At 35.8% G+C, this 25,306-nt stretch overlaps 1 protein-coding gene across 2 annotated transcripts in view; it reads left to right on the forward strand.

The window, feature by feature from the left end:
• IL1RAPL1 (interleukin 1 receptor accessory protein like 1) overlaps nt 1-25,306 on the forward strand; it is a 1,474,879-nt gene that overhangs the window by 190,894 nt on the left and 1,258,679 nt on the right. For both annotated transcript variants that reach the window (XM_032330360.1, XM_032330361.1), the window contains exon 2: nt 17,964-18,069. In XM_032330360.1, the coding sequence (XP_032186251.1) occupies nt 17,988-18,069 (82 nt within the window). In that variant the 5' untranslated portion in view covers nt 17,964-17,987. The remainder of the gene's footprint in view (nt 1-17,963; nt 18,070-25,306) is intronic.

Below are 25,306 nucleotides of genomic sequence, written 5' to 3' on the forward strand. Positions count from 1 at the left end.
CCATGCAATACGTGCCCTCCATAATACTCACCGCCAAGCTCACCCAACCTCCCACCCCCGCCCCTCCAAAACCCTCAGATTGTTTTTCAGAGTCCATAGTCTCTCATGGTTCATCTCCCACTCCAGTTTCCCCCAACTCCCTTCTCCTCTCCATCTCCCCATGTCCTCCATGCTATTCCTTATGCTCCACAAATATACGAAACCACATGATACTTGACTCTCTCTGCTTGACTTATTTCACTCAGCATAATCTCTTCCAGTCCCATCCATGTTGATACAAAATTTGGGTATTCATCCTTTCTGATGGAAGAATAATATTCCATAGTGTATATGGACCACATCTTCCTTATCCGTTTTTCCACTGAAGGGCATCTTGGTTCTTTCCACAGTTTGGCGACTGTGGCCATTGCTGCTATGAACATTGGGGTAGAGGTGGCCCTTCTTTTCACTACATCTGTATCTTTGGGGTAAACACGCAGTAGAGCAATTGCAGGATCATAGGGAAGCTCTATTTTTAATTTCTTAAGAAATCTCCACACTGTTTTCCAAAGTGTCTGCACCAACTTGCATTCCCACCAGCAGTGTAAGAGGGTTCCCCTTTCTCCACATCCTCTCCAACACATGTTGTTTACTGTATTGTTAATTTTGGCCATTCTAAGTGATGTAAGCTGCTATCTCCCTGTGGTTTTGATTTGAATCTCCCTGATGGCTAGTGATGATGAACATTTTTTCATGTGTCTGTTAGCCATTTGTATGTCTTGGTTTTCTGTTCCTTGTGTTCTTCCAAAGTTTGTAGGTGCTAATCTGTGGTATTTACTGTACTCAAAATTTAGGAGTTTTACTCTAATGGTATATAGAGTTTTTAAATTCTTTTTAAGATTCATGATTGTTTTTGTTTAGTAGATTTTCATAATTTACATTCTCAGAAATCTATTCTATAAGATTTCCAATTAGGAAAAATTAAAAGTATTCTAAATTTTTTGTTGTATATTTTATATCATCTTTTTCACTTTTGATTTCATTTTTATTACTGATCTTATTTTCTTAGCAGATTACATAGACGTTTGTTCTTTATAATACAAAGCTGGTTATGACATTCAGTTCTATAAACGCCATTGGCTTCCTACCTGCTCAAGGATGTGGTTCAGATTTCCCGAGAGCCAAGCTCTTTCTGTACAGGATCCTTCTACAAGTTTTCAGACTCACTTGGTGCCACTCAGAAGGTGGGCCATTTATTCCACAGTAACTGCAGCCACTACTGTAGTACATTTGTTTGCAGAACATTTCATAGCATTTTCTGCCAGGTTGCTACAGCAAAATAGTTTATGTATAATTCTCAGGACATTATTTAAATATGAAAGTCATTTATTTTGGACAGAGTTATTTGACTGTTCATTATCATATTCTTATCAGCTTATAGGGAAATCTGTCAAGAAACATGACTGAAGATATTGACATTTTGGTATTTTAGCCTACTTACTCTTATAACTAGAAGTTTAATACAACATATTCCATAATAATCTTTTAACTTGAGCTTTTTTCATACATATACCTGTGTTTTTCTTTTGCTTTTCTATGTTTTTTAATATACATACAGATATAAGCTTCAAGGTAATCCTCTTTCCCTAATCAATACTACCCCTACATATAAACCAGTTTTAATCTCCCTTTATCTCTGAAAAGTTGAGTCCTTTAAAAAAGATATCAAGATATACCCAGGAAGAAGCAAAACAACCTTCCTTACCCACATCAAGGATTTATAACCACCATCCCGTCTTTTTCTTTTGTCAGCGTTTCTATGTGTTTGTTTTTGTTCTCTTATTATATAAATTTCATCCTTGGGGTTCATTTTGGCTGGGTTCTTTTTTTCTTCTTCTTATCATTTACTTTTTTTTTTTTTAAAGATTTTATTTATTTTCCAGAGATAGAGAGAGAGAGGGTACACACAAGCAGGCAGAGAGGCAGGCAGACGCAATGAGAGAAGCAGGCTCCCCGCCGAGGAAGGAGCCCGATGCGGGACTCGATCCCAAGACCCCGGGATCACGACCTGAGCCGAAGGCAGCGGCTCAACCAACTGAGCCACCCAGGTGTCCCTTATCATTTTCTTTTGTTGGTCTTTTTATTTGTCTATTTTTGTTTATATACTTTATAAATCTTACCTTTGGGGCCCATTTTAGCAGGGTCTTCTGTTTTTCTCTCTCTCTCTCTCGTTTTTTCTTTCTTTTTGATGGTGACTTTCGATTGCTCAGAAGCATTCCAGGGTGCACCTTGCCTGGATCAGAGCTGATATATTCCTTTGTACATCCCCTCAACCACCTCTCACCAAAATGACTAGGAGGAGAAGCAACAAACAGAGGAAAAATTCAGAGATCCTGCCTTCTCCATCAGAGCTATTGGATATGGACATAAACAGTATGTCGGAAAGGGAATTCAGGGTAACAATTATCCAGGCAATGGCTAGGTTGGAGAAAACCGTTAGTGACAACATAGAATCTCTAAGGGCAAAAGTGAAAGCTGTCCAGGAAGAAGTTAAAAATGCTATCAATGAGATCCAATCTAATGTAAATACTCTAACAGCTAGAGTAACTGAGACAGAAGATAGAATTAGTGATCCAGAGGACAAACTGATAGACAAAAAGGATTAGGATGAGGCCTGGAACAAACAGCTAAGAAGCCATAAAAACAGAATTAGGGGGATACAGGATGCCGTGAAAAATTCCAATGTCAGAATTATTGGGATACCTGAGGGGGTGGAGAAAGAAGACTAGAAGATACAGTTGAATAAATTCAGGATGAAAATTTTCCTAATCTGGGAAATGGAGCCAGCGTTCGTGCCTTAAGTTCAATGAATCTAGAAAGACCTTGAGGGACTTGCTGAGACTGATGAATCATAATGTTAGACAAGAGCTTCTGAGGGCAGCTAGGGGAAGAGATTGCTTATGTACAGAGGAATGTCTGTCAGAATAACATCAGACCTGTACATAGAAACCTGGCAAGCCAGAAAGGGCTGGCAAGACAAATTCAGGGCACTAAATGAGATGAACATGCAGCCAAGAATACTTTATCCAGCAAGGCTGACATTCAAAATAGATGGAGAGATAAAGAGCTTTCAAGACTAGCAAGGTTTAAAAGAGTATGTGCCCACCAAGCTGGCACTGCAAGAAATATTAAGGGGGTTCTATAAAACAAGAAAGAACCCAAGAGTGTCATGGAACAGAAATTTACAGAGACAATCTATGGAAACAAGGACTTCACAGGCAACATGATGAATTAACTTCTGATCATTACGAATCTTAGTTAAAAGGTCTGGAACCTTAACATTCTTTTGCCAGTCAGGATCTTTAGGAATGAATAATCTTCTGGTTAGGATTGTGTTAAAAAACAAAAACTAGAACTTGGTTTGGAACATTCTGTAATAGTTATTCTTTTTTTTAAATTAACATATAATGTATTATTTGCCCCAGGGATACAAGTCCGTGAATCATCAGGCTTACACATTTCACAGCACTCACGATAGCACATACTCTCCCCAATGTCCATAGACCAGCCACACTATCCCTCCCTTCTCACCCCCCAGCAACCCTTTGTTTGTTTCATGAGATGAAGAGTCTTTTATGGTTTGATTCCTTCCCGATCCCATCTTGTTTCATTTTTTCTCTCCCTACCCCTCACGACCTCCTGCACTGCCTCTCAAATTCCTCATATCAGAGAGATCATATGATAATTGTCTTTCTCTGATTGATTTATTTTGCTTAGCATAATACCCTCTAGTTCAATCCACGTCATTGCAAATGGCAAGATTTCATTTCTTTTGATGGCTGCATTGTATTCCATTGTATATATACACCACTTCTTCTTTTTCCATTCATCTGCTGACGGACATCTAGGTTCTTTCCATAGTTTGGCTTTTGTGGACATTACTGCTAAAAACATTCAGATGCATGTGCCCCTTCATATCACTACATTTGTATCTTTAGGGTAAGTACCCATAAGTGCGTTTGTTGGGCCATAGGGTAGCTCCATCTTCAGCATTTTGTGGAACCTCCATACTGTTTTTCAGAGTGGCTTGCATTCCCGCACATTCTATCATTCCTCCTACAGTAGTGTAGGAGGGTTCCCCTTTCTCTACATCCTCGCCAACATCTGTCATTTCCTGACTTGTTAATTTTAGCCATTCTGACTGGAGTAAGGTAGTATCCCACTGTGGTTTTGACTTGTATTTCCCTGATACTGAGTGATATGGAGCCCTTTTTCATGTGTCTGTTGGATGTCTTCTCTGCAGAAATGTCTGTTCATGTTTTCTGCCCATTTCTTGATTGGATTATTTGTTCTTTGGATGTTGAGTTTGATAAGTTGTTTGTAGATTTTGCATACTAGCCCTTTATCTGATATGTCATTTGCAAATATCTTCTCCCATTCTGTGTCTTTTGGTTTTGTTGACTGTTTGCTTTGCTGGGCAAAAGCTTTTGAACTTGATCAAGTCCCTGTAGTTCATTTTTGCCCTTGCTTCCCTTGCATTTGGTGCTGTTTCTAGGAAGAGGCTGCTGCAACTGAGGTCAAGGAGGTTGCAACCTATGTTCTCCTCAAGGATTTTGATGGATTCCTGTCTCACATTGTGGTCTTTCATCCATTTTGAGGCTGTTTTTTGGTGTGGTGTAAGGAAATGGTCCAGTTTCATTCTTCTGCATTTGGCTGTCCAATTTCCCAACACCATTTGTTGAAGAGAACATCTTTTTTCCATTGGAAATACTTTCCTGCTTTGTTGTAGATTAGTTGACCATAGAGTTGAGGGTTCATTTCTGGGCTCTCTATCTTTTCCAGTGATCTGTGTGTCTGTTTTTGTGCCAGTACACTACTGTCTTGATGATTATAGCTTTGTAATAGAGCTAGAAGTCTGGAATTGTGATGCTACCAACTTTGGTTTTCTTTTTCAATATTCCTGTGGCCATTTGAGGTCTTTTCTGGTTCCATGTAAATTTTAGGATTATTTGTTCCATTTCTTTGAAAAAATTAATGGTATTTTGATAGGGATTGCATTAAACTTGTAGATTGCTTTAGGTAGCATAGACATTTTCACAATATTTATTCTTCCAGTCCATGAGCATAGAATGTTTTTCCATTTCTTTATGTCTTCCTCAATTACTTTCATGAGTACTTCATAGTTTTCTGAGTATAGATTCTTTACCTCTTTAGTTAGGTTTATTCCTAGGTATCTTATGGTTTTGTGTGCAGTTGTAAATGGGATCAACTCCTTAATTTCTCTTTCTTCTGTCTTGCTGTTGGTGTATAGAAACGCAATTGATTTTATATCCTGACACTTTATTGAATTCTTATATGAGTTGTAGCAGTTTTGGAGTCCACAGAAAGTATATCTGCAAAGAGTGAGGGTTTGGCTTCTTCTTTGCCATTTTAGATGCCTTTTATTTCTTTTCATTGTCTGATTGCTGAGGCTAGGACTCCTAATACTTTGTTGAACAGCAGTGATGATAGGGGACATCCCTGCCATGCTCCTAACTTTAGGGAAAAAGCTCTCAATGTTTCCGCATTGAGAATGATATTTGCAGTGATTTTTTCATAGATGACTTTTATGATATTATGAGGTATGTACCCTCTATCCCTAAACTCTGAAGAGTTTTGATCAAGAAACGATGATGTACTTTGTCAAATGATTTTTCTGCATCTGTTGAGAGGATCATATGGTTTTTGTTTTTTCTTTTATTGATGTAATATATTATATTGATTGATTTGTGGATGTTGAACCAGCCTTGCAGCCCAGGAATAAATCCCACTTGGTTGTGATGAATTAATGTTCTGTTGGATCCTGTTGGCCAGTATCTTGTTGAGAATTTTTACATCCATATTCATCAGGGATATTGGTCTCTAATTCTCCTTTTTGGTAGGGTCTTTGTCCAGTTTTAGGATCAAGGTAATGCTGGTCTCATGAAATGAGTTTGGAAGTTTTCCTTTCTATTTTTTGGGAACAGTTTCAAGAGAATAGGTATTAATTCTTCTTTACACATTTGGTAGAATTCCCCGGGGAAGCCATCTCTCCATGGGCTCTTGTTTGTTGGGAAATTTTTGATGACAGCTTCAATCTCCTTACTGGTTATGGGTCTGTTTGGGTTTTCTATTTCTTCCTGGTTCAGTTTTGGTAGTTTTTGTGTCTTTAAGAATGCATCCATTTCCTCCAGATTTTCATATTTGCTGGTGTATAGTTGCTCATAATACATTCTTATAATTGTCTGTATTTTTTTTTTTGGTGTTGGTCATGATCTGTCCTCTTTCATTCATTATTTTATTAATTTGGATCCTTTCTCTTTTCTTTTTGATAAGTCTGGCCAAGAGTTTATCAATCTTATTAATTCTTTCAAAGAACCAACTCCTAGTTTTGCTGATCTTTTCTACAGTTATTTTGGTTTCTTTTTCACTGGTTTCTGCTCTGATATTTATTATTTCTCTTCTCCTGCTAGGTTTAGGCTGTATTTGCTTTTCTTTCTCTAGCTCCTTTAGGCGTAGGGTTAGGTTGTGTACTCGAGACCTTTTTTGTTTCTTGAGAAAGGCTTGTATTGCAATATACTTTCTTCTCAGGACTGCCTTTGTTGTGTGCCAAGGATTTTGAATGGTTGCATTTTCATTTTCATTTGTTTCCATGAATTTTTAAAATTCTTTCTTAATATTCTGTTTGACCCATTCATTCTTTAGTAGGATGCTCTTTAGACTCCATGTATTTGAATTCTTTCCAACTTTCCTCTTGTGATTGAGTTCTAGCTTCAAAGCATTGTGGTCTGAAAATATGCAGGGAGTGATCCTAATGTTTTGGTACCAGTTGAGACCTAATTTGTGATCCAGAATGTGATCTATTTTGGAGCATGTTCCATGTGCACTAGAGAAGAACCTTATTCTGTTGTTTTGGGATGGAATATTCTAAATATAACTGTGATCTCCATCTCGTCCAGTGTGTTATTTAAAGCATTTATTTCCTTGTTGATCTTTTGCTTAGATGATCTGTCCATTTCAGTGAGGGACGGTGTTAAAATCCCCTACTATTATTGTATTATTGTCAGTGTGTTTCTTTGATTTTCATTATTACTTGGTTTATATAATTGGCTGCTACCATGTTAGCGGCATAGATATTTTCAATGGTCAGATCTTGTTGGAAAGACCCCTTGAGTATGATATAGTGTTCTTTCTCATCTCTTGTTATATTCTTTGGCTTAAAATCTAATTTATGTGATCTAAGGATTGCCACCCCAGCCTTCTTTTGATATCCATTAGCATGGTGAATTGTTTTCCACCCTTTCGCTTTAAATCTGGAGATGTCTTTGTCTAAAATAAGTTTCCTGTAGACAACATGTTGATGTGTGTTGTATTTTTATCCATTCTGATACCCTGTGTCTTTTGATTAGGGATATTTAACTCATTTACATTCAGGGTAACTATTGAAAAATATGAATTTAGTGCCATTGTATTGCCTGTAAGGTGACTGTTACTGTATATTGTACCTGCTCCTTTCTTGTCTATTACTTTTAGGCTCTCTCTTTGCTTAGAGGACCCCTTTCAATATTTCCTGTAGGCCTGGATTGGTGTTTGCAAATTCTTTTAATTTTAGTTTTTCCTAGAAGGTTTTTTTGTCTCCTTCTATTTTTAATGACAGCCTAGCTGGATATAGTATTATTGGCTGAATATTTTTCTCATGAAAGCTCTAAATATATTATGCTAGTCCTTTCTGGCCTTCCAGTTCTCTGTGGTAAGTCTGATGCCAATCTAATATTTCTAACATTGTGTGTTAGAGACCTCTTGTCCTGAACTGCTTTCAGGATTTTCTCTTTTTCAATGAGACTTTAAAGTTTTACTATTAGATGATGGGGTGTGCACCTATTTTTATTGATTTTGAGGGGGTTCTCTGTGCATTTTTGATTTTGTTGCTTGTTTCCTTCTCTAAATTAGGGAAATTTTCTGTTATAGCTTTCTCCAATATACCTTCTGCCCCTCTTTCTCTTTCTTCTTCTTCTGGCATCTCAATTATTCTAGTAATCTTTCATCTTATGGTATCACTTATGTCTCGAATTCTCCCCCCATGGTCCAGTAGTTGTTTGTCTCTCTTTTACTCAGCTTCTATATTCTCCATCATTTGGTCTTCTATATCACTAATTCTATTGTCTGCCTCTTTTATTTTAGCAGTAAGAATCTGCATTTTTATTGCACCTCAGCTATAGCTTTTTAAAAAAGACTTTATTTATTTATTTGACAGAGAGAGATACAGTGAGGTTCCCAATCATTGGTACTGCCGCTTGTTCTTTTTTGTGTGTGTTGAGTTTTTCTATCTTGTCATTTTTTCCAGGTAAGAATAGATGAATGAGGGAACAAAATACTAAAAGGGTAGCAAGGGTCTCAGAAAAATATACACTAAACAAATCAGAAGAGACCTGTAACTGGGGGAGATGAAAGAGAGAAAAAAACAAAATATTTATATATTTAGACTGGTGGATAGGACAGAGCCACATACTTGATTTTTGGTATATTTTGGTCTGTTAGTATTTGGTCTGTTAGAAGAAACTACCTCCTAAAACTTCAAAGAAAGAAAAAAATATATATGCAAAAATAAGGTTAAACATGAGGAAGGGATGGAACATGACTGTAAAGGTGAAAATTAAAAAGGATTCTAAAAAAGGAATTGATAAGATAAGAAGTTGGTTGAAAAAAGAAAAAAAGAGGAACGAATGTGATCAGGCTGGAGACTAGAACAAAGCCATGCCCTAGATTTAGAGTATATTTTGGTCTATTAGAAGAAATTATATCCCTAAATTTTAAAGAAAAAAAACCCTATATGTTTACAAGATATAAGGTTAAATACAATGAAGGGATAAAATATGATTGTGACAATGAAAATTTAAAAAAATTTTGAAAAAAGCATTGTTAAGAAAAAACAGTTAAAAACATTAAAATATGAAAGAGGATTAATAAAAATTAGAATAAGAAAAGCATAAAGTTTAAAAAATTTAACTGTGAAAGATTAAAGGATCATGAGAAAAAGACCATGAATTCTATGTTTTGCTTTCCCCTAGCTCTGGAATTCTGCAGTTCACACTGATCAGTAAACTTAGTCCTAGCCAGATGTTCTTGCTGATCTTCTGGGGGAGGGGTCTGTTGCATTGATTTTTAAATGTCTTTGACTGATATGGAATTGCACCACCCTTGCCAGGGTCTTGGCTAAGTAATCAGCTCAGGTTCACTCTCCGTAGCATTTGTTTCCTGAACACTTTCCATACAACTTTGGAGGGTGGGAATGTAGGTGGTGACCTCCCAATCTCTGGCCCCATAGGAGCCGAGAGCTCAGAGCTCCACTCCTCAGTGCACCCTCAGAGAAAAGCAGTCAACCCCTCCCATCTTCCTGGTCTCTGTCCACACTCCAAGCTCACCCAGCCTTTGACTGAGAGTTTCTATCTCTGGAGAACAGCCCCATTTGGAGTCTCCAAACCCAGCATATTCCTACAGCATATTCCTGTGTCACTCCTCCCAGGGGAGGAAGAAGGGGGTCTCCCCAGATCTGCTGCTCGTGAGGTCCATGCTTGAAGTGCAGTGGCCTGACTGTGCCTTGGATCATGGTTTTAAGGTAATCCAGAGCTGAGAGTGCACTGCTTGCCTCCATCTCTGTGGCTAGCTTCTCCAGTCCAATACTTGGGAGCTCTGCCACACTCAGACATCCCTGGTATTTTTGTGTCCCCACAGGTCCTGAGACCACTCTGTTTCCACAAGGGCTCCACCCCCCACTTAGCCTCTGGAGTGACTTCCATCAGTGGAGCAGACTTCTAAATGTTCTGATTTTGTGCTCCGCTGTTCTCTCATTTGGCTGGAGCCAGCCCCTCCTGCCATGGTCTATCTTCCTTTTGCTTCTGATTCACTTCGCATGTCCTACCCTCCAGAAAGTGGTTGATTTTATGTTCCTAGAATTGATGCTCTTCTCTTCTGTCTCCTGTTGAGTTTGTAGGTGTTGAGAATGGTTTGATAACTATCTAGCTGAATTCCTGGGACCTGGTGATATTTCAGCATCCTACTCCTCCACCATCTTGCTCCTCCCCCAAATAGCTATTCTAATGACTTAATATTTCATTTTAGATGATCTAAACTTATACACTTGCCTACTTATCTCAACCCATATTGAATAGGTTGTCAAGTATATAATTTTATTTTCACTAGTGATTTTTCAAATACATCTTGTACTCTTTCTATTCCCTTTTACCTGCCTCTATTGACCATCACTTTTTTAAACCCTTTCTATCCAATGTTACCCTTTCTTGTCCAACATTAGCTGAAATGTCACACTCCTCTGAGAATGTTTTCATGACCTCTCCAGGCAGCACTGAACATGTTCCATAGACTTGAGAATTCTTCCAATGTGTATCCCTTTGTTATAGTCATTGATTTCTCATGTTTTTCTTCTGTGGCTATAGTGACCATTTCCTAATGGTTTTGTATTCTTAATACTTAAAACAGTATCTAAATACATGGTAGGCACTCAAATAGAAAAGTAAATGTTTAGATGTCTTCAGAAATTCTCTGTGGTTGGTTTTCCTCAAGAAAATTGTCATAATCACTGGATATTATACACAACTGATGAATTATTTAACACTATATCTGAAACTAATGATGTACTCTATGTTGACTACTAGTATTTAAATTAAAAAAAGTAATTGTCATAAGTTCATGACAGAAGAAATAAGTTTCTCTGAGGCTAATTTTAAATATTTTGCTTTTGGGGTTAATTTTAGTTGCAGAATCTTTTAGAACCTCTGTTTATCATTGTTAAAATATCTATGGTGCCCAGAGCAATCTATATTTTCAACACCATCCTGATCAAAATACCATTGGCAGTTTCCAAAGTGCTGAAACAAGTAATCCTAAAATTTGTATAGAACCAGAAGACCATGAATTGCTAAGGAAATGTTGAAAAACAAAAACAAAGCTGAGGGCACCACGTTGCCTGATTTCAAACTTTATTACAAAGCTGTGATCACCAAGACAGCATGGTACTGGCACAAAAACAGAAACATAGACCAATGGAACAGGGTAGAGAGCCCAGATATGGACCCACAACTCTATGGCAAATAATCTTTGACAAAGCAGGAAAAAAATATACAGTGGAAAAAGATAGTCTCTTCAATAAATGGTGCTGGGAAAATTGGACAGTTATGTATAGAAGAACGAAATTTGACCATTCTCTTACACCATTTGCTAAGATAAACTCAAAATGGACGAATGACCTCAATATGAGGCAGGAATTTATGAAAATCCTAAAGAGAACATAGGCAGTAACCTCTTCAACATTGGCCACAGCCAGTTCTTTCAAGACACATCTCCGAAGGCAAGGGAAACAAAAGTGAAAATGAACTTTTAGGACTTCATCAAGATAAAAAATTATCTGCACAGCAAAGGCAACAGTCAACAAAACAAAGAGGCAATCCACGGAATGGGAGAAGATATTCGCAAATGACACTACAGACAAAGGGCTGATATCGAAGATCTATAAAGAACTTCTTAAATTCAACACCCAAAAACCATAGTCCAGTAAAAAATGGAGAGAAGACATGAAGAGACACTCCTCCAATGAAAACATACAAATGGCTAGCAGACATGAAAAAATGTTCATCATCATTAGGTAGTCATCAGGGAAATTCAAATCAAAACCACACTGAGATACCACCTTACACCAGATAGAATCACAAAGATTAACATGGCAGGAAACAACAAATGTTGGAGAGGATGTGGAGAAAGGGGAATCCTTCTACACTGTTGGAAGGAATGCAAGTTGGTGCAGCCACTTTGGAAATCAGTGTGGAGATTCCTCAAAAAATTAAAAATAGAGTTACACCATGACCCAGCAATTGCACTACTGGTTATTTACCCCAAAGATATAGATGTAGTGAAAAGAAGGGCCATACGCATCCCAATGTTCATAGCTGCAATGTGCACAATAGTGAAACTGTGGAAAGAGCCAAGATGCCCCTCAACAGATGAATAGATAAAGAAGATGTGGTTCATATATACAATGGATTATTACTCCACTATCAGAAAGAACTTTTACATCCACATGGTGGGACTAGAGGAGATTATGCTGAGTGAAATAAGTTAAGCAGAGAGTCAATTATTACATACTTTCACTTACTTGTGGAACCTAAGGAATAACATGGAGGATATTAGGAGAAGGAATGGAAAAGAGAAGGGGCAGAATCAGTGAGATACGAACCATCAGAGGCTGTGGACTCCAAGAAACAAACGGAGGGTTTTAGAAGGGGGTGGAGTGGGAAGATGGGTGAGCCTGGTTGTGTAAGGAGGGCATGTATTGCATGGAGCACTGGGTGTTATATGTAAGCAATGAATGTTGGAATACTACATCAAAAACTAATGATGTATTATAAGGAGACTAACCCAACACAATAAAATTTTTTTTAAAATCCCTGTGTTTATCATCTCCATAGAGAATATATATACCACTGTTTTAATATGAATTGCTTTATGTAAATTGTGCCTGGTAAAATACTTCATGACATGCACAAATGGATACCTCAAATGTTGTTCTTTATTAGAGTGGAAATAAGTTTAGCTACATAAAAACTTTAAGGACTAAAATGGACCATTTTTTTAGAAAAATTTTTATATACCAGGCAAGGGTGGAAAGAAAGGAGACAGGAAGAGAGTTAGCATTTTAAAATATATATAGTGAAATGTCATTGTTAAACATTGTGATAGGTACCATAAAGGCAATTATTTAAAGGTTTTAAAAATTTGAAGTAGGAATTTGCTACCTCACTATTTGGGAATAGTATGTCAAGAATGAAATAAGCTAAAATAAATATCTCACATACTCATGTCCACGTTTCAGAGATGAGAAAACTGGGACTTAAAGAGATGAAGTTGCTTGCTAAGCCTAACCTACAGTAAGACTCTAAATGCACTTCATTCTCATTCTAAAACCAGTTCTGTATGCTTTTCGATGAAAGTGGAATAAAACAAACCAGTGCTACTTCCTTCCATTTTACTTCCAAACTGGACTTTGTATTCATTCTGCATACTTTTTTTTTCCTTCTGCTTGTAAAAGGTGTCCCAACTTGTCCATACTAATATCTCTCTTCTCTAGATTTACCTCCTTTCTCTGGGTCTGCTTCTCTTGGCTTCAGTTTACATGTAAGTTCGGATCTTCTTCATTCTCAACTATAGTTATCCCTCAGATTCTCTATTCTGAACTTGGACACCTGTCCTCCCATTTAGAAACATGCAAATAAAGCTTATTTTCCTCATTAAATTCTCTGATTATGCTCCCATTTGTTTAATCAAATGAGTAACTGGTATCACTGGCAGTATCTTAAATCTAAAGCTAGGTTTGTCTCTTTTTACCCTTACTGTACGTAAGATCTCCCTTACTGTCTGATTTTTTTCCCTTTCTTCTCCCTTTGATTACCTTTGCTGTCTCATAAACATTTGTAGGCTCCAGAGGTGAAAATGTAAGCCTTCTCCTCTTTTTTTTTTCTGTGCTTTCTTCCCATTTATTATAATCCATGTTCTTTAACTTCAGCTAAAATTACAATATTATCATTTTCCATCTTTACACTGAGCTTCTGGTTAACATTTTTAATTATCTGCAAGACCATTCTAGTAGGAGATTCCATGGGCTGTTTAAAATTGATGAGCCTTAAATAAAATTTCATAAACTTCTCCATCCTCAGTGTGTAAAATGTCTTTCTGTTTCTATATATTGGTAAATAGGGTCATAATAGACCTAGTGGTTCAAAATAAATGCCTCAGATCCACTTTCAAAGCTTGCTTTTTAATACCACTTCCTTTAATATCCCTGAACTCTCGTTATTCCCAAATACATTCTGTTTTTTTCAGCATTCACCTCTATTGCATTATGGCCGACCTTCCTCTTCATCTTCCTATACTACTGCCTGCTACCTAGTTTCTTCCACCTTCAGACTATGCTTTCTAAAACAGATTTTTCACTTTCAAGCATCCATTGGTTCTTTGTTGTCTATACTTCATAGAATTCTTAGGATTGTGTGCAATGGGGATAGGTCAGAATTTCAAGTGAGTCATCATGTGTTCTCTGAAGAAACAGTCAGTATACATAATCTTTTCATGATAAAGAGGTTAAGAAAGTGAAGCTGCATGAAATATTCTTGGATGAAGTTAGACATAGTTACACTATGCAAGTAAAAAACATCGTAGGGAACATGAGGGAAAAGTCCCAGATTCTTGCCTAGCATAGCTTGCTGTTAACAATCTCACATTGACATTTGTATTTTTTAAAATATTTTCATGTTTTTCATTTTTTATTTTTTTAGAGAGTATGTGTGCATGCATGCAAGAGCAGGGGTGGGGGAAGTGCAAAGGGCTAGGGGGAGAGAATCCCAAGTAGGCTCTCCACCCCGTGCCAAGCCTGAAGTGGTACTTGATCTCATGATCTTGAGGTCATGACCTGAGCTGAAATTAAGAGTCAGATGCTCAACCCACTGAGCCACGTAGGTACCCCTGACATCTTTTATTTCTGTCACCACAGTTCTCAACCAGTGGTTTATTTGGTTTATTTATACTTTGTTACTAGACCCTGCCATTTCACATCCTTTCTGTATTAGTTTCATTTTGCTCCTGTGACAAATTACCATAAATTAAGTAGTTTAAAGTAACCCAATTTTTGATGTTTTAGTTATGGTGGTTAGGAGTTCAAACTGCATTGGACTCACCTGGTTAAAATCAAAGTGTTGGTATGACTGCATATTTTCTGGAAGATCTAGGGGAGAATCTGCTTTCTTGCCTTTTCATTTTCATTCCTTGGCACATGTCCTCTTCCTCCATGTTTAGCATGCATCACTCCAATCTCTGACCTTTGCCTCCATCCTTATATTCTATCTCTATGAATATCATTCTTTCACTGCCCTTTTATAAGGATGCTTTTTATTGCATTGTGCTTACTTGAGTCATAATCTCCCATCGCAAAATCCTTAATTGAATTACATCTTCAAAATTCCTTTGACATACGAGGTAACATGTTCACTAGTCCCAGGATGTGAATGTGTTTGTGGGTGGGCATTATTCTGTCTACCAGAGTGACAATTCCATTATACTTTATCCTAGACCCAGAAGTCTCTTTACCTTAAAAAAAAAAAAATCTTTCCTTTATGACCTAACTGAAATGCTTCTTCCTCTGAAAGCTCTTTGCTGTGACTCTGCCAGACCAACCTGAAGCAGAATTAATAGATTTCTCTCTCTATTCCCTCAGCACATTATACTCACCATATGGCAATAGGGCCAGTCTAATTAAGTAGGTAAGCATTTGTTTCCTTTATTGGTCTATGAGCCTTCTTTATTAGAGTGCATTGCATTGTCTTTGTGTCTCCACTACACCATAGCATAGCATCTTGTAACTACTATATGTTTAATAAGTCTTTACCAAATGATGAGTTTGAACGCCAGAATTCAACTTCATGTAATAGTAGCCACATTCAGTCTGTCATACATTCACTTTTTCAGCTAAAATTTACTGAGCATTGGAAATAAAAAGATGAATAAAACATGTTCACCCTGATGGGACTTCAAGTCTAGGAAGATAGAAAGACATAAAATTAAAGAGATAAGCTAATAGCTTGAGGTAGGCTGTAAAGAGAGCTGGTATATATAGAAAGTTTCTCAGATGAGAGGATGTAAGTTGTATCTATGATAGTGTTAACAATAATTGCAACAGCAGCAACTGTAGTGTAAACAGTAACAATAGCAGCTTTCATTTATTGACTTTGTTGTCTACCTCTTCTAGGTACTATGCTATATACTGTAATGATACCTATTTTTCAAATGAAGAAGCTAGTCACAGAGAGGTTATTTGCCCAAAAGGATATAGCTAATAGGTGGTGAAAGTAGGATAAGAACCTAGACTGATTGCCCAAAACCACTGTAATATGCTCATTCTCTTTAAGGTGTATAGTGGTTTACATGAAGTTACATGGTGATGGTATTAACAGGACACAGGCAGATAATTTCAGGTCCGTCCATCCATAATTTGAAGCTACTGGAAATTAAGTCATTGATACGATGAGCCATCATGTGACAATAAGAATGTACAAAGAACATCACTATATTTATATATAGTTGGTATTGGGATTTGTGGGTAAGGATTTTAATTATGCAACAAGTATAGTAAAGCTTTGATGTTTATGAGTAGATACCTTTGATCTGTCTTTCAAGATAAAGTATAATAAATTATATCAAAGAGGTTTGTAAAGATTACTGTAGGTTGATCAAAATGTTGAATCTGTGATATGCCATATATTTCTTCCCTAATACACAGCATTTCAAGAGGCTCAATTAAAGATCTAGATGTTACCAAATTGCTGCTTTCCAAATCAATTTAGTTTTAAGAAATAAAATTGTAGACTAGCTTGTGTGCAAAAATAGAAACGAAATGATTGATGAAGTAGTATTTTGAACAAGAGTAAAGTAATAAGATAGTTAAGCTGGAAGGTCCTGCAGTGTATAGTTGAATCCTGGAGTTTCTTGGGTAATGCTGATTAAACTCACCCTGAGAGAGGAACTGATTCTCATGGCTAACCTGAAGGCTGAAGATACCAACTTGAAGATTTCCTGCAGCTCTAGTTGGTGCAGTGGCTGGGAAATGGGATTCAGGTTTTAGGATCCATGACTCAGGCTTGCACGGTAAGGTGGCAGTTCGTCAGATATGTTTGATGAGTTGGTTTTTCAGGCTAGGTTTCATTTATGTCTTTATGTGAACTCAAGGTCCTTGGTTAGAAAACTGAAACAGGCTATCGTCATTTAAAGGAGCTAGAGTTAAAATAGCTTATTTACAGTGCTTAGTTTAAAAATTCACTGACTTTCTGACTAAAGTGATGATGGTATCACTTTACTGCAAGTGAATAGATAGTGATTTTTGTCTTCTGAATTAAAATGTGTCTTAACAGACTTTTATTAATGCAAATGAATTAATCATTTAGAAATATTCAGAGGTGAAAAAAATATTCAGAGGTATCTGCAGCAATAGGAGAGCAAAATATGTGACTGTCAATCTACCATTTCAGGTTCCTCATTTTTAATAAAGTCATAGCAATTGAAAGTGGAATATGATCAGTCCTCAACTGTCTTGGAAAGAAACTTGTGCTGTCATGGATTGACAATATATTTGAACTGTCTTCTGACTTGCTACTTTTTGAAATTCAGTCTTTTACCTCTAATATCTCAGTCTTACACAAAAATAAAAGAGGGGTGATTTTCCAAGAAATACAGTGTTTCATTGTAGTTAATTTCAAATGAAATTTATCTCCCTTTTGAAATCTAAACACCAGGCTAATTTCCCTTCTAGTATCCCCCTGAGAGCCTTGTAAAAGGAAGAAATGATATATCTTTCTGTAGCTATCAGAGACAGCGTACTTATTTTCAATAGAGACAGTCTTAAAATTCTCTTGAAGTATCTTTTAGAGATTTTTGAAAGAGAATTATAAAATTATAATTAAATCTTTACAGACAGAAATTTATTATTTCTTTTTGATGGGAATGAATTATACAGAATAAAATCATATTCTATTGTAACATGGAACATTAAAAATGTCAGTGTTTGGTAATATATATTAAAAATCAATTGTTAGTGAAATAGTCTTTTTGAAGGGATTGTTTCTACTTACTTAAATGCAGTTAAGTACTCTAAAGAGAAATTAAAAATGTTTAAGTGATCTTAAGATTTTAAAACAAGTTGGGGGCCCCATGGAGACATAATTTTGGCACTACCTGTTTGGATTTTGCTTAGCAACCACACATATAGGAAAACATACAGATTCTGTTCACATTCTTTGCTCTTGTGATACCCACTGCCCCAATTGTGTGCACGATCAAAAGTTGAATAAAAATCTTAACATATTGCTATATATTTTTTAAATATATGTTTTTCTTTTTTATTTTTGCTTTAGGGAACAGCCTTTAAAAGCTGGAAGATGAAAGCTCCGATTCCACACTTGATTCTCTTATATGCTACTTTTACTCAGAGTTTGAAGGTTGTGACCAAAAGAGGCTCTGGTAAGCAGTGTATCTTTCTTTATTCTCCTTTTATGGCTTGAAGTGATGGTGCTACATTTACACATGTGCCATTTGTGGAGAGATTGATAATTAATGGGGGCCCATGTTGTGGAAGTATTGCAGACACATTTTTAAATGAATGGAGATTATTCACAGGGAATTAGAAAGATGGGAATAGGTTGAAAAAATGTAGCTTATATAATCAATTACTATGAATTTGAAGGGATTTAAAACCAAAAGCTTGTACTTTTATTTATTTTATGATATGATTTTCAATATTCGTTTATGAAGAGTGTCATTTTAACTTTTGCATGGAAATATTGTGACTTATTTTCATGTTAACTTTACTGTTACCATTTCAATATCAGCTATGCTTTGGGCAGATTCTTTTTAGGGTTGTACTTCAGCTGATTTGCTAGATTATTTTGCAGGTATTTAAAGAAAGCACCAGAGTTATTAAATAAAATGTCATGGGGGAAACATCCTAACATGTTAGTAGAAAAGTACAGAGGTAAAGTAGAATGGTAATAGGAAAGGAGATGCTAAACAGAATTGCGTTGAAATTTATGGAAAACTTTGTGTTATAAGACATCTTGGTTTTCAGTTGACTGTTGATACTTAGAGTGAGTGAAATGTATGAGGCTATTGAATAAATACTGTTACCAGTATGAAGTTTCATTTTGTCTAATAAGTGACAAGTGACTTGCCACACTCACATTTTATGTGGGGTTACAGAATTTTTGAAACTATAGTTTTTGAGTATAATGGAGGAAGAAATGTGTTTAGTTGCGAGAACTAGAATGTGTTGTATGTTAGCTCTAGAGAGACAGTGGGAAAAAGAAGAGTTAATGTGTAAGAGGCTGCAAGGTGTTGTGATTATTAAGAATTGTATAAACAAAAGTATCTTGGGAATTCAGAAAGGAGAAGGAATGAAATGGCCTAGATGGGGCTACAGCAACCATTCTCAGTCCCTTAGATTAAGAGGCTCCAAACTCATATTGATTATCTTATGAAAAAGTCCACATGCAAGGGAAGTAAAGAACAAGTCTGCTCTCATGAGCCCCCCTCCTCCTTTGGATGAAAGTCTGGGGAGGAATTGAGGGATATTTGTGCATATATGGACAACGGGATGATGTAAGATTGAGAATAAGAGGAATTTTATTGAGCCTCTTGGCTCTAGAACTTTCTGGTTATTGTACAGCTGTTGTATCTGCCATTGATGTGGTTGTAGACAATGGGAAAAATAGTGTTTCTATGTTGACACATTATTTCATATGTTCCTCCTGGTGCATTTTTTTAAATGGAGAAAATTCTAGAGCAAGATTATGATGTGGTGACTTTCATAATTCCAATACTGGCAAATACCAGATGTTTTTATTTCTTTTTCTGCCACTTGTACAGAAAGTTGAGCATACCTATGGGAGTTACAGTAGATACAAGAGGGAGCAGGTAGTGAAGGAAGCTGGTAATTTCTACAACAGTGCTGTTTTCTCCAATGGCAATTTACATTAAAAGCAATTAACATGGATATTTGATATACTGGCCGCATAGAAGGGAAACACTTAACTGTCCAAGTTTTAAAACAAAATGAAACTATTAAAATAGAAATATTGAATGAATCTTAAAAAGCTTAATTTTTTCTGGTTATGACACTTGGTTACATAAAATTTTTTTCATTCTTTTTGTGTATGTCAGATTTAAGATTAGTATATTAAAGTGCAAATGTGACTTTTTTTCTACCATCAAATAGTGGTGACAAGTCTAGTCTATATAAATTGTAATTTGGGGGAAAAACTTCTATTAAATCGGGATTTACTTTGTTTGTTTGAGTAGCAAGGGAACAATGCTAGAAATTTGGGACAGTTAGAAAATTCATAACTCCTTCTGCTCCAGAGACCTGAGAAAACTCAGTGACCTGTCTCAAAATCAATTTTCTATTTTAATGATAGAATTATTTTAAGAGAGTGGTCATAAAATGCTGCTCTATGTTTGGCAGAAGTTCTAAGTCTTTGTTCTCATCTGTTAACAAATGTAGTTGCCACATAGCTACTTAATATCTCCCAAGCCAAATGTGTTTTCGGTATCATAATGTAAAAATGATAAATAAGGCAGATACTGAGATTAAGTGGCAGGTTTGATTTATTTTTCTGTGTGATGTGAATTAAGATAGCTTCTCCCACTATGTGTGTTAAGACCCAACTATAAAAGTCTGTTTGTATGATTTTTGAATACTAAGCATGCAATTTAGGAATAAATAATATTACTTTACCCATATACTTTCGTAGCTGACACTCATTTCAGCTGATGCCTGTTACCATGTCACCTTTGTCAAGAGGAACAGATATGTAGCTTACTAAAGAGCATCATTACTGATATCCATAGATCAAGTAGAAGAAGAGTGCACTTGGCATCTTCTCCTTAAAAGATTAATGGCTCAGTCTTCATGCCTAGTCCAACCTATGAAACCAGAGGCACCAAGGCCAGGGAATAAAAATCAGTTTTTGATGTTTGATTTCACATACTAACCAAGAGGGCTACTTATCCTTGTTCTTATCATTTAATTGTTTTTTATTTTTAATTTTATATATCTTTTTGAAAATACAGTAAACATCATTTAAAACCCAATGTTTTTCATGTGTCTTTTGCTAAAATACTATTTTTAATTCACTGTGACTACTAGAAAACAAGAACTAGATATTTTAATAACTAAGAGCATACTAAACATGATTATAGTACACATTAGGAATGCTGAATTTTTTATGTCACATTACTTGTTTATAACATTGACTTTAGATAAACACATATGGCCATTCCATAAAAATGTAGAAGTAGGTATTTGTTTCTTACTAGCAGAACTAATTTGAAAGCAATAGGAACTCTTCATAAACAGGCTGGAGATGTAATATTTTTATCACATTGCCTTACACCCCCATTGCTATGAATTTAAGGAACAAATTAAGTATAATGAAATTATGTCATCATAACATTCTTGGTTGAAATATTAAAAATTGAGTTTTTTGACATTTTGGGTTAAATATCACATTTGGGTGTGTATGTGTTTGTGTGTGTGTATATGTATACATATATGTGTATACACATATATGTATACATATATATACATACATATATATATGTATATATATACACACATATATAATTATAACAAGCAAGGATTGAATCTAGTGTTTCAGGTCATGTTTTAAAGTTTTGCCTACATTTAGAATGAAGGCCCTTAATATCACTGGGAGTAGATCTTTAGCCTTTGTACCCAATAGATTTTCTTTTGCAACAATTTTCTACCTTGTTTTTAGTTTTTATAAGCAGCACTTGAAGAAAGAAGCAAAGATTTTCAGTAATACCCATTCTCCTCTAGTTTATGAAGCCCTGTAGCAATTCAGTAAATAAATATTTGAGTTGCTGTCATTTGTCGAATTCTGTACAAAAACCCATGTAAAGCAAATGCTTGCTTGGAGAGTCTATCTCCAGCAGTCCAGTAAGGTTAGCTTAATGTTCTCGTTGGTATGTGTGAGTGGGTGGGTGAGTGAGTGAGTGTGTGTGTGTGTGTGTGTGTGTGTCTGTCTGTCTCTCCTTCTCTCTTCCCTTCTTCTTCCCTTTTCTCATGTCTTCCTTTTCTTCTCTTTGTTGCCTCCTCTTTGCTTTCTCCTCTTTTTCTCTCCTACTTCCACCCCTTTGTCCTTTTTTAGTTAGTGTATTTGTCTGCAAACAAAACAACCTATTTTGAATATTCCCACTGTGTATTTGTAGAACTTCTTTTTAACTACAAAAATACTGTCATTACTTTGTTTGAAGGGTTAAAGTCTATGAAATATCATGTCTTCAAAAGGTTATTTCAAGAGTGTAGCATGGACTCTGTTCAAAACGGCTATTACATATTTTTTATTTTGTGTGACTAAGAGGATATAGAATATGATTCAGAAGCAGGGGTATAATATAAACTGTGAAAAGACTGTTATGTACAAAGTATGGGTATAGTATTTGTCTGCAAACAAAAGAACCAATTTTGAATATTCCTACTGTTTATTTGTAGAACTTCTTTTTAACTACAAAAGTACTGTTATTACTTTGCTTGAAGGGTTAAAGTCCATGAAATACTATATCTTCATTGTATTGTTTGGGAACTAAAGTATGAGTTGTGATTCGGTCCAAGAGTTGGGGTTGTGGAATATAAATTGAATCCAGAGGGACCTGGATATAGAGAATTGGGAACAGAAAGGGATCCAGACCTTTTTGTTGTTGTTGTTGTTGTTTTGTATTTTGTTTTGTTCCTCTTTGCTTTCATAATCATCTATAAAACGTAAGATGATGAGTGCAAGTGCCATGATTTATATATACTTATAACCTCCACAGTGTCACATATGATACATGTTTTAGAGTCTGGAGTCCATAAAACGTCTTCATGCAATGATGATTACATGAATGTATGAATGCGTGACTTTAAAGTTCAGATTGGATTACATCAGTGAGGATGCTACAAGTGTTAGAAAAATAAAGGTAAAATAGGCATTTAGGAAAAACATTTTTTCTTAAATAGAAATTAGTATAATGTATAATATGAGACTGTTGAAGCAAAAGATATAAACTCAGAATAAGCAGTATCTAAGAAATACTAAGAGTTTATATGAAGACAATGAACCTTTGCAAATCATGAGTATCTTCACGAGCTTGGAGTGCAGTTCAAAATCTTCCAGAAGGCAAGGAAAGTGATTCTTTAAATATTATTGCATTGGAATTTTACTATATTTAGTTCTGCTTCAAAGAAGTATTGTCATTATGCAGGCATTTTGGTTTTAATGGTATTGCTCAATATAGATCACTGGGTAAAGGATGTAGTGTAGTTCATGATTACTGACACACATTAAGTAAGCAACTGACTTAAGTATAGAAAAAAAAAGTATTCACAATTATTTAGAGAATATGGAGAATAGTAGGTGGCTATAGTACTACAAACCAAAGAGTATATCTTATTCTAGAAGGTATTTAGGATGTGTAAAAGCTACTAAAACCAGTCAGCTATTAGAGAGTAAAAGGTTTACAACAGGAAGTTTATCTTCTCTTTATTCTAGGACACGACAGTGGACACCTGTTTATGTAAAATGTTTTAGATTCAGTTCTTTCTGACAGCAAAAGGAAGTTGTCTCTCAAGAGGTTCTGATCTTTGTTATTTCTGGATCTCCATTTTTTTAAGAGAAATAAATTATGCTACTGTGTAAAGAAATTGAGATTTAACTGAACAGGAGTGAGAAAGTTTGGTGGGGTGTTTCCATTTCATGCCAATGTGATTTATGAGTATCAGCCTCATGAACATTCCAGAAAGTCAGTGAGCTTAATTCCACATGATTAAGAAACAATCTAGTCCCCAGCATCTGCCTTTTATTATGGTACTATGTATTTATTCCCATTTTGCCAAATACGTAAAGAAAGTATGAAGTATTTCTCCTGTTTTTCCTTTGGGATAGCTTATAAGAGCAAACTTCTGAGGCTTTGTTTCTTTACTTTTTGAAAAAAAAAAGGTACTTTGTTTTTTCTTGGAAAAAATTCCCCTCTTCTATGTTCTTGTTTCTAAAATAAATCTTGAAATTCGGTCTAGAATAATTTTAGTATTCATTTGAAATAATGAATTAGACGAAGTCTAATGAACAAATGGACAACCCTGACAAAATTATCCAGCATATTTTTTAAATAATCATCTGATATATGTAAAAATTTCACCATAAACTTGTTCACCTTTAGTTTTCAGTACGATTTTATATAGAGTTAGTGTAGATTAAGGTCATTTGTGGAGATTGATGCCTGCTTCGTCATGAATTTACATGAAGAAGATAAAAGTCCATGTGGATGAGTCTTGCAAGTTAAAAAGGATTTAAATGGAAGAAGAATACTTCAAGTTAAAAAATATATCAGTGTGATACTGTATCAAAGGAATAATAAAATATATATCCTTTTACATATGTAAAGGGATAACTGAGCAGTAGGTGCAGAAGTGAGGAGCCAGTCATGATGAACATTTTAAGTCACATTAAGAAATTGATGTTCATTCTAGAGATAACACAGAAGTGACCACTGGTGAGCCAGCACATGAGCCCCTGATCCATGATGAGTCTACTGTAGGCTTGAAGATGATCCAGGAAGTGTCTTGGAAATTAGGGACACTTTTGTGTTAGTATCCTATTGCTACTTTCACAAATAAGCAAAAAAGTTCAGTGGCTTAAAGCAACATAAATTTATCATCTTATGATTGTGGAGGTCAGATGTCTGAAATAGGTTGGTAGGACTGTGTTCTTTGTGCAGCCTCTAGGAAATCTGTTTCAGGTTGTTTTCGTGCTTCCATTGGCTGCCTACATTTTATGGCTTATGGTCCCCCATCACTGCAACTTCTGCTTATGAGACACATCTCTTTCTCTGGCTCTGACTTTCCCTGCCTTCCTCTTTCCCTTTTAAGTGACCTTGTGATTACACTGGAACTGCATAGGTAATCCAGAAAAATCTCCCCATCCCTAGATCCTTAATTTAATCAGATCCACAAAGTCCCTTTTGCCATGTCATGTAACAAAGTCATGTGTTCCAGGAATTATGATGTAGACAAATTTGGGGAGGTGAGTGCGTTATTCTGTCTGCCATTACTGATAATTACCTTAGTCAAACAAATCTATTATTGCATTTGGACTAGAGTTTAGAGAATAGGTGGTCAGTTAAAAACTAGATAGGAATGGGAGAAGTTGAAAATTTTTTCCTGAAGGAGACCATGTGATTTGTTATCTATGAAAAAAGGAGATGAGATGGGGGACAGAAGGAGGAAAAGGGAAAAGAAAACAGGGAAGAGAGAAAAGGAGACAGGAAAGAAGGAAAAGAATCTAGTGATGCTTTGGGTCTTGATAACTTTTAAGTTTCATCTGTACCCTGCAAATATGTTCTAAAAAAATATCCACCATTTTTTTGGTGATAATTTAAATGAGTCTGTTTCTTTCAATCAATACTACCTGACACAAAAATTATTTCCTGACTCAAAGTAACAACAATGAAAATAGGAAAGAAAAGCAACTTTAAAGTTAGAATCCATTGAGTTTGATGATTAGATGGACATTTGAAAAATAAGCATAGAGAGTATAATTCTGTAATAGGATTAGATGTCATCAATCATATTAAAAGTTTCCAAAGAACAGAGACTCAAAAGGACCGCTTATTTAAATAAAACAGCAGGGGAGTCTTTCTGATTAAG

Source organism: Mustela erminea, chromosome X (assembly GCF_009829155.1).
Source record: "Mustela erminea isolate mMusErm1 chromosome X, mMusErm1.Pri, whole genome shotgun sequence".
Lineage (NCBI taxonomy): Eukaryota > Metazoa > Chordata > Mammalia > Carnivora > Mustelidae > Mustela > Mustela erminea.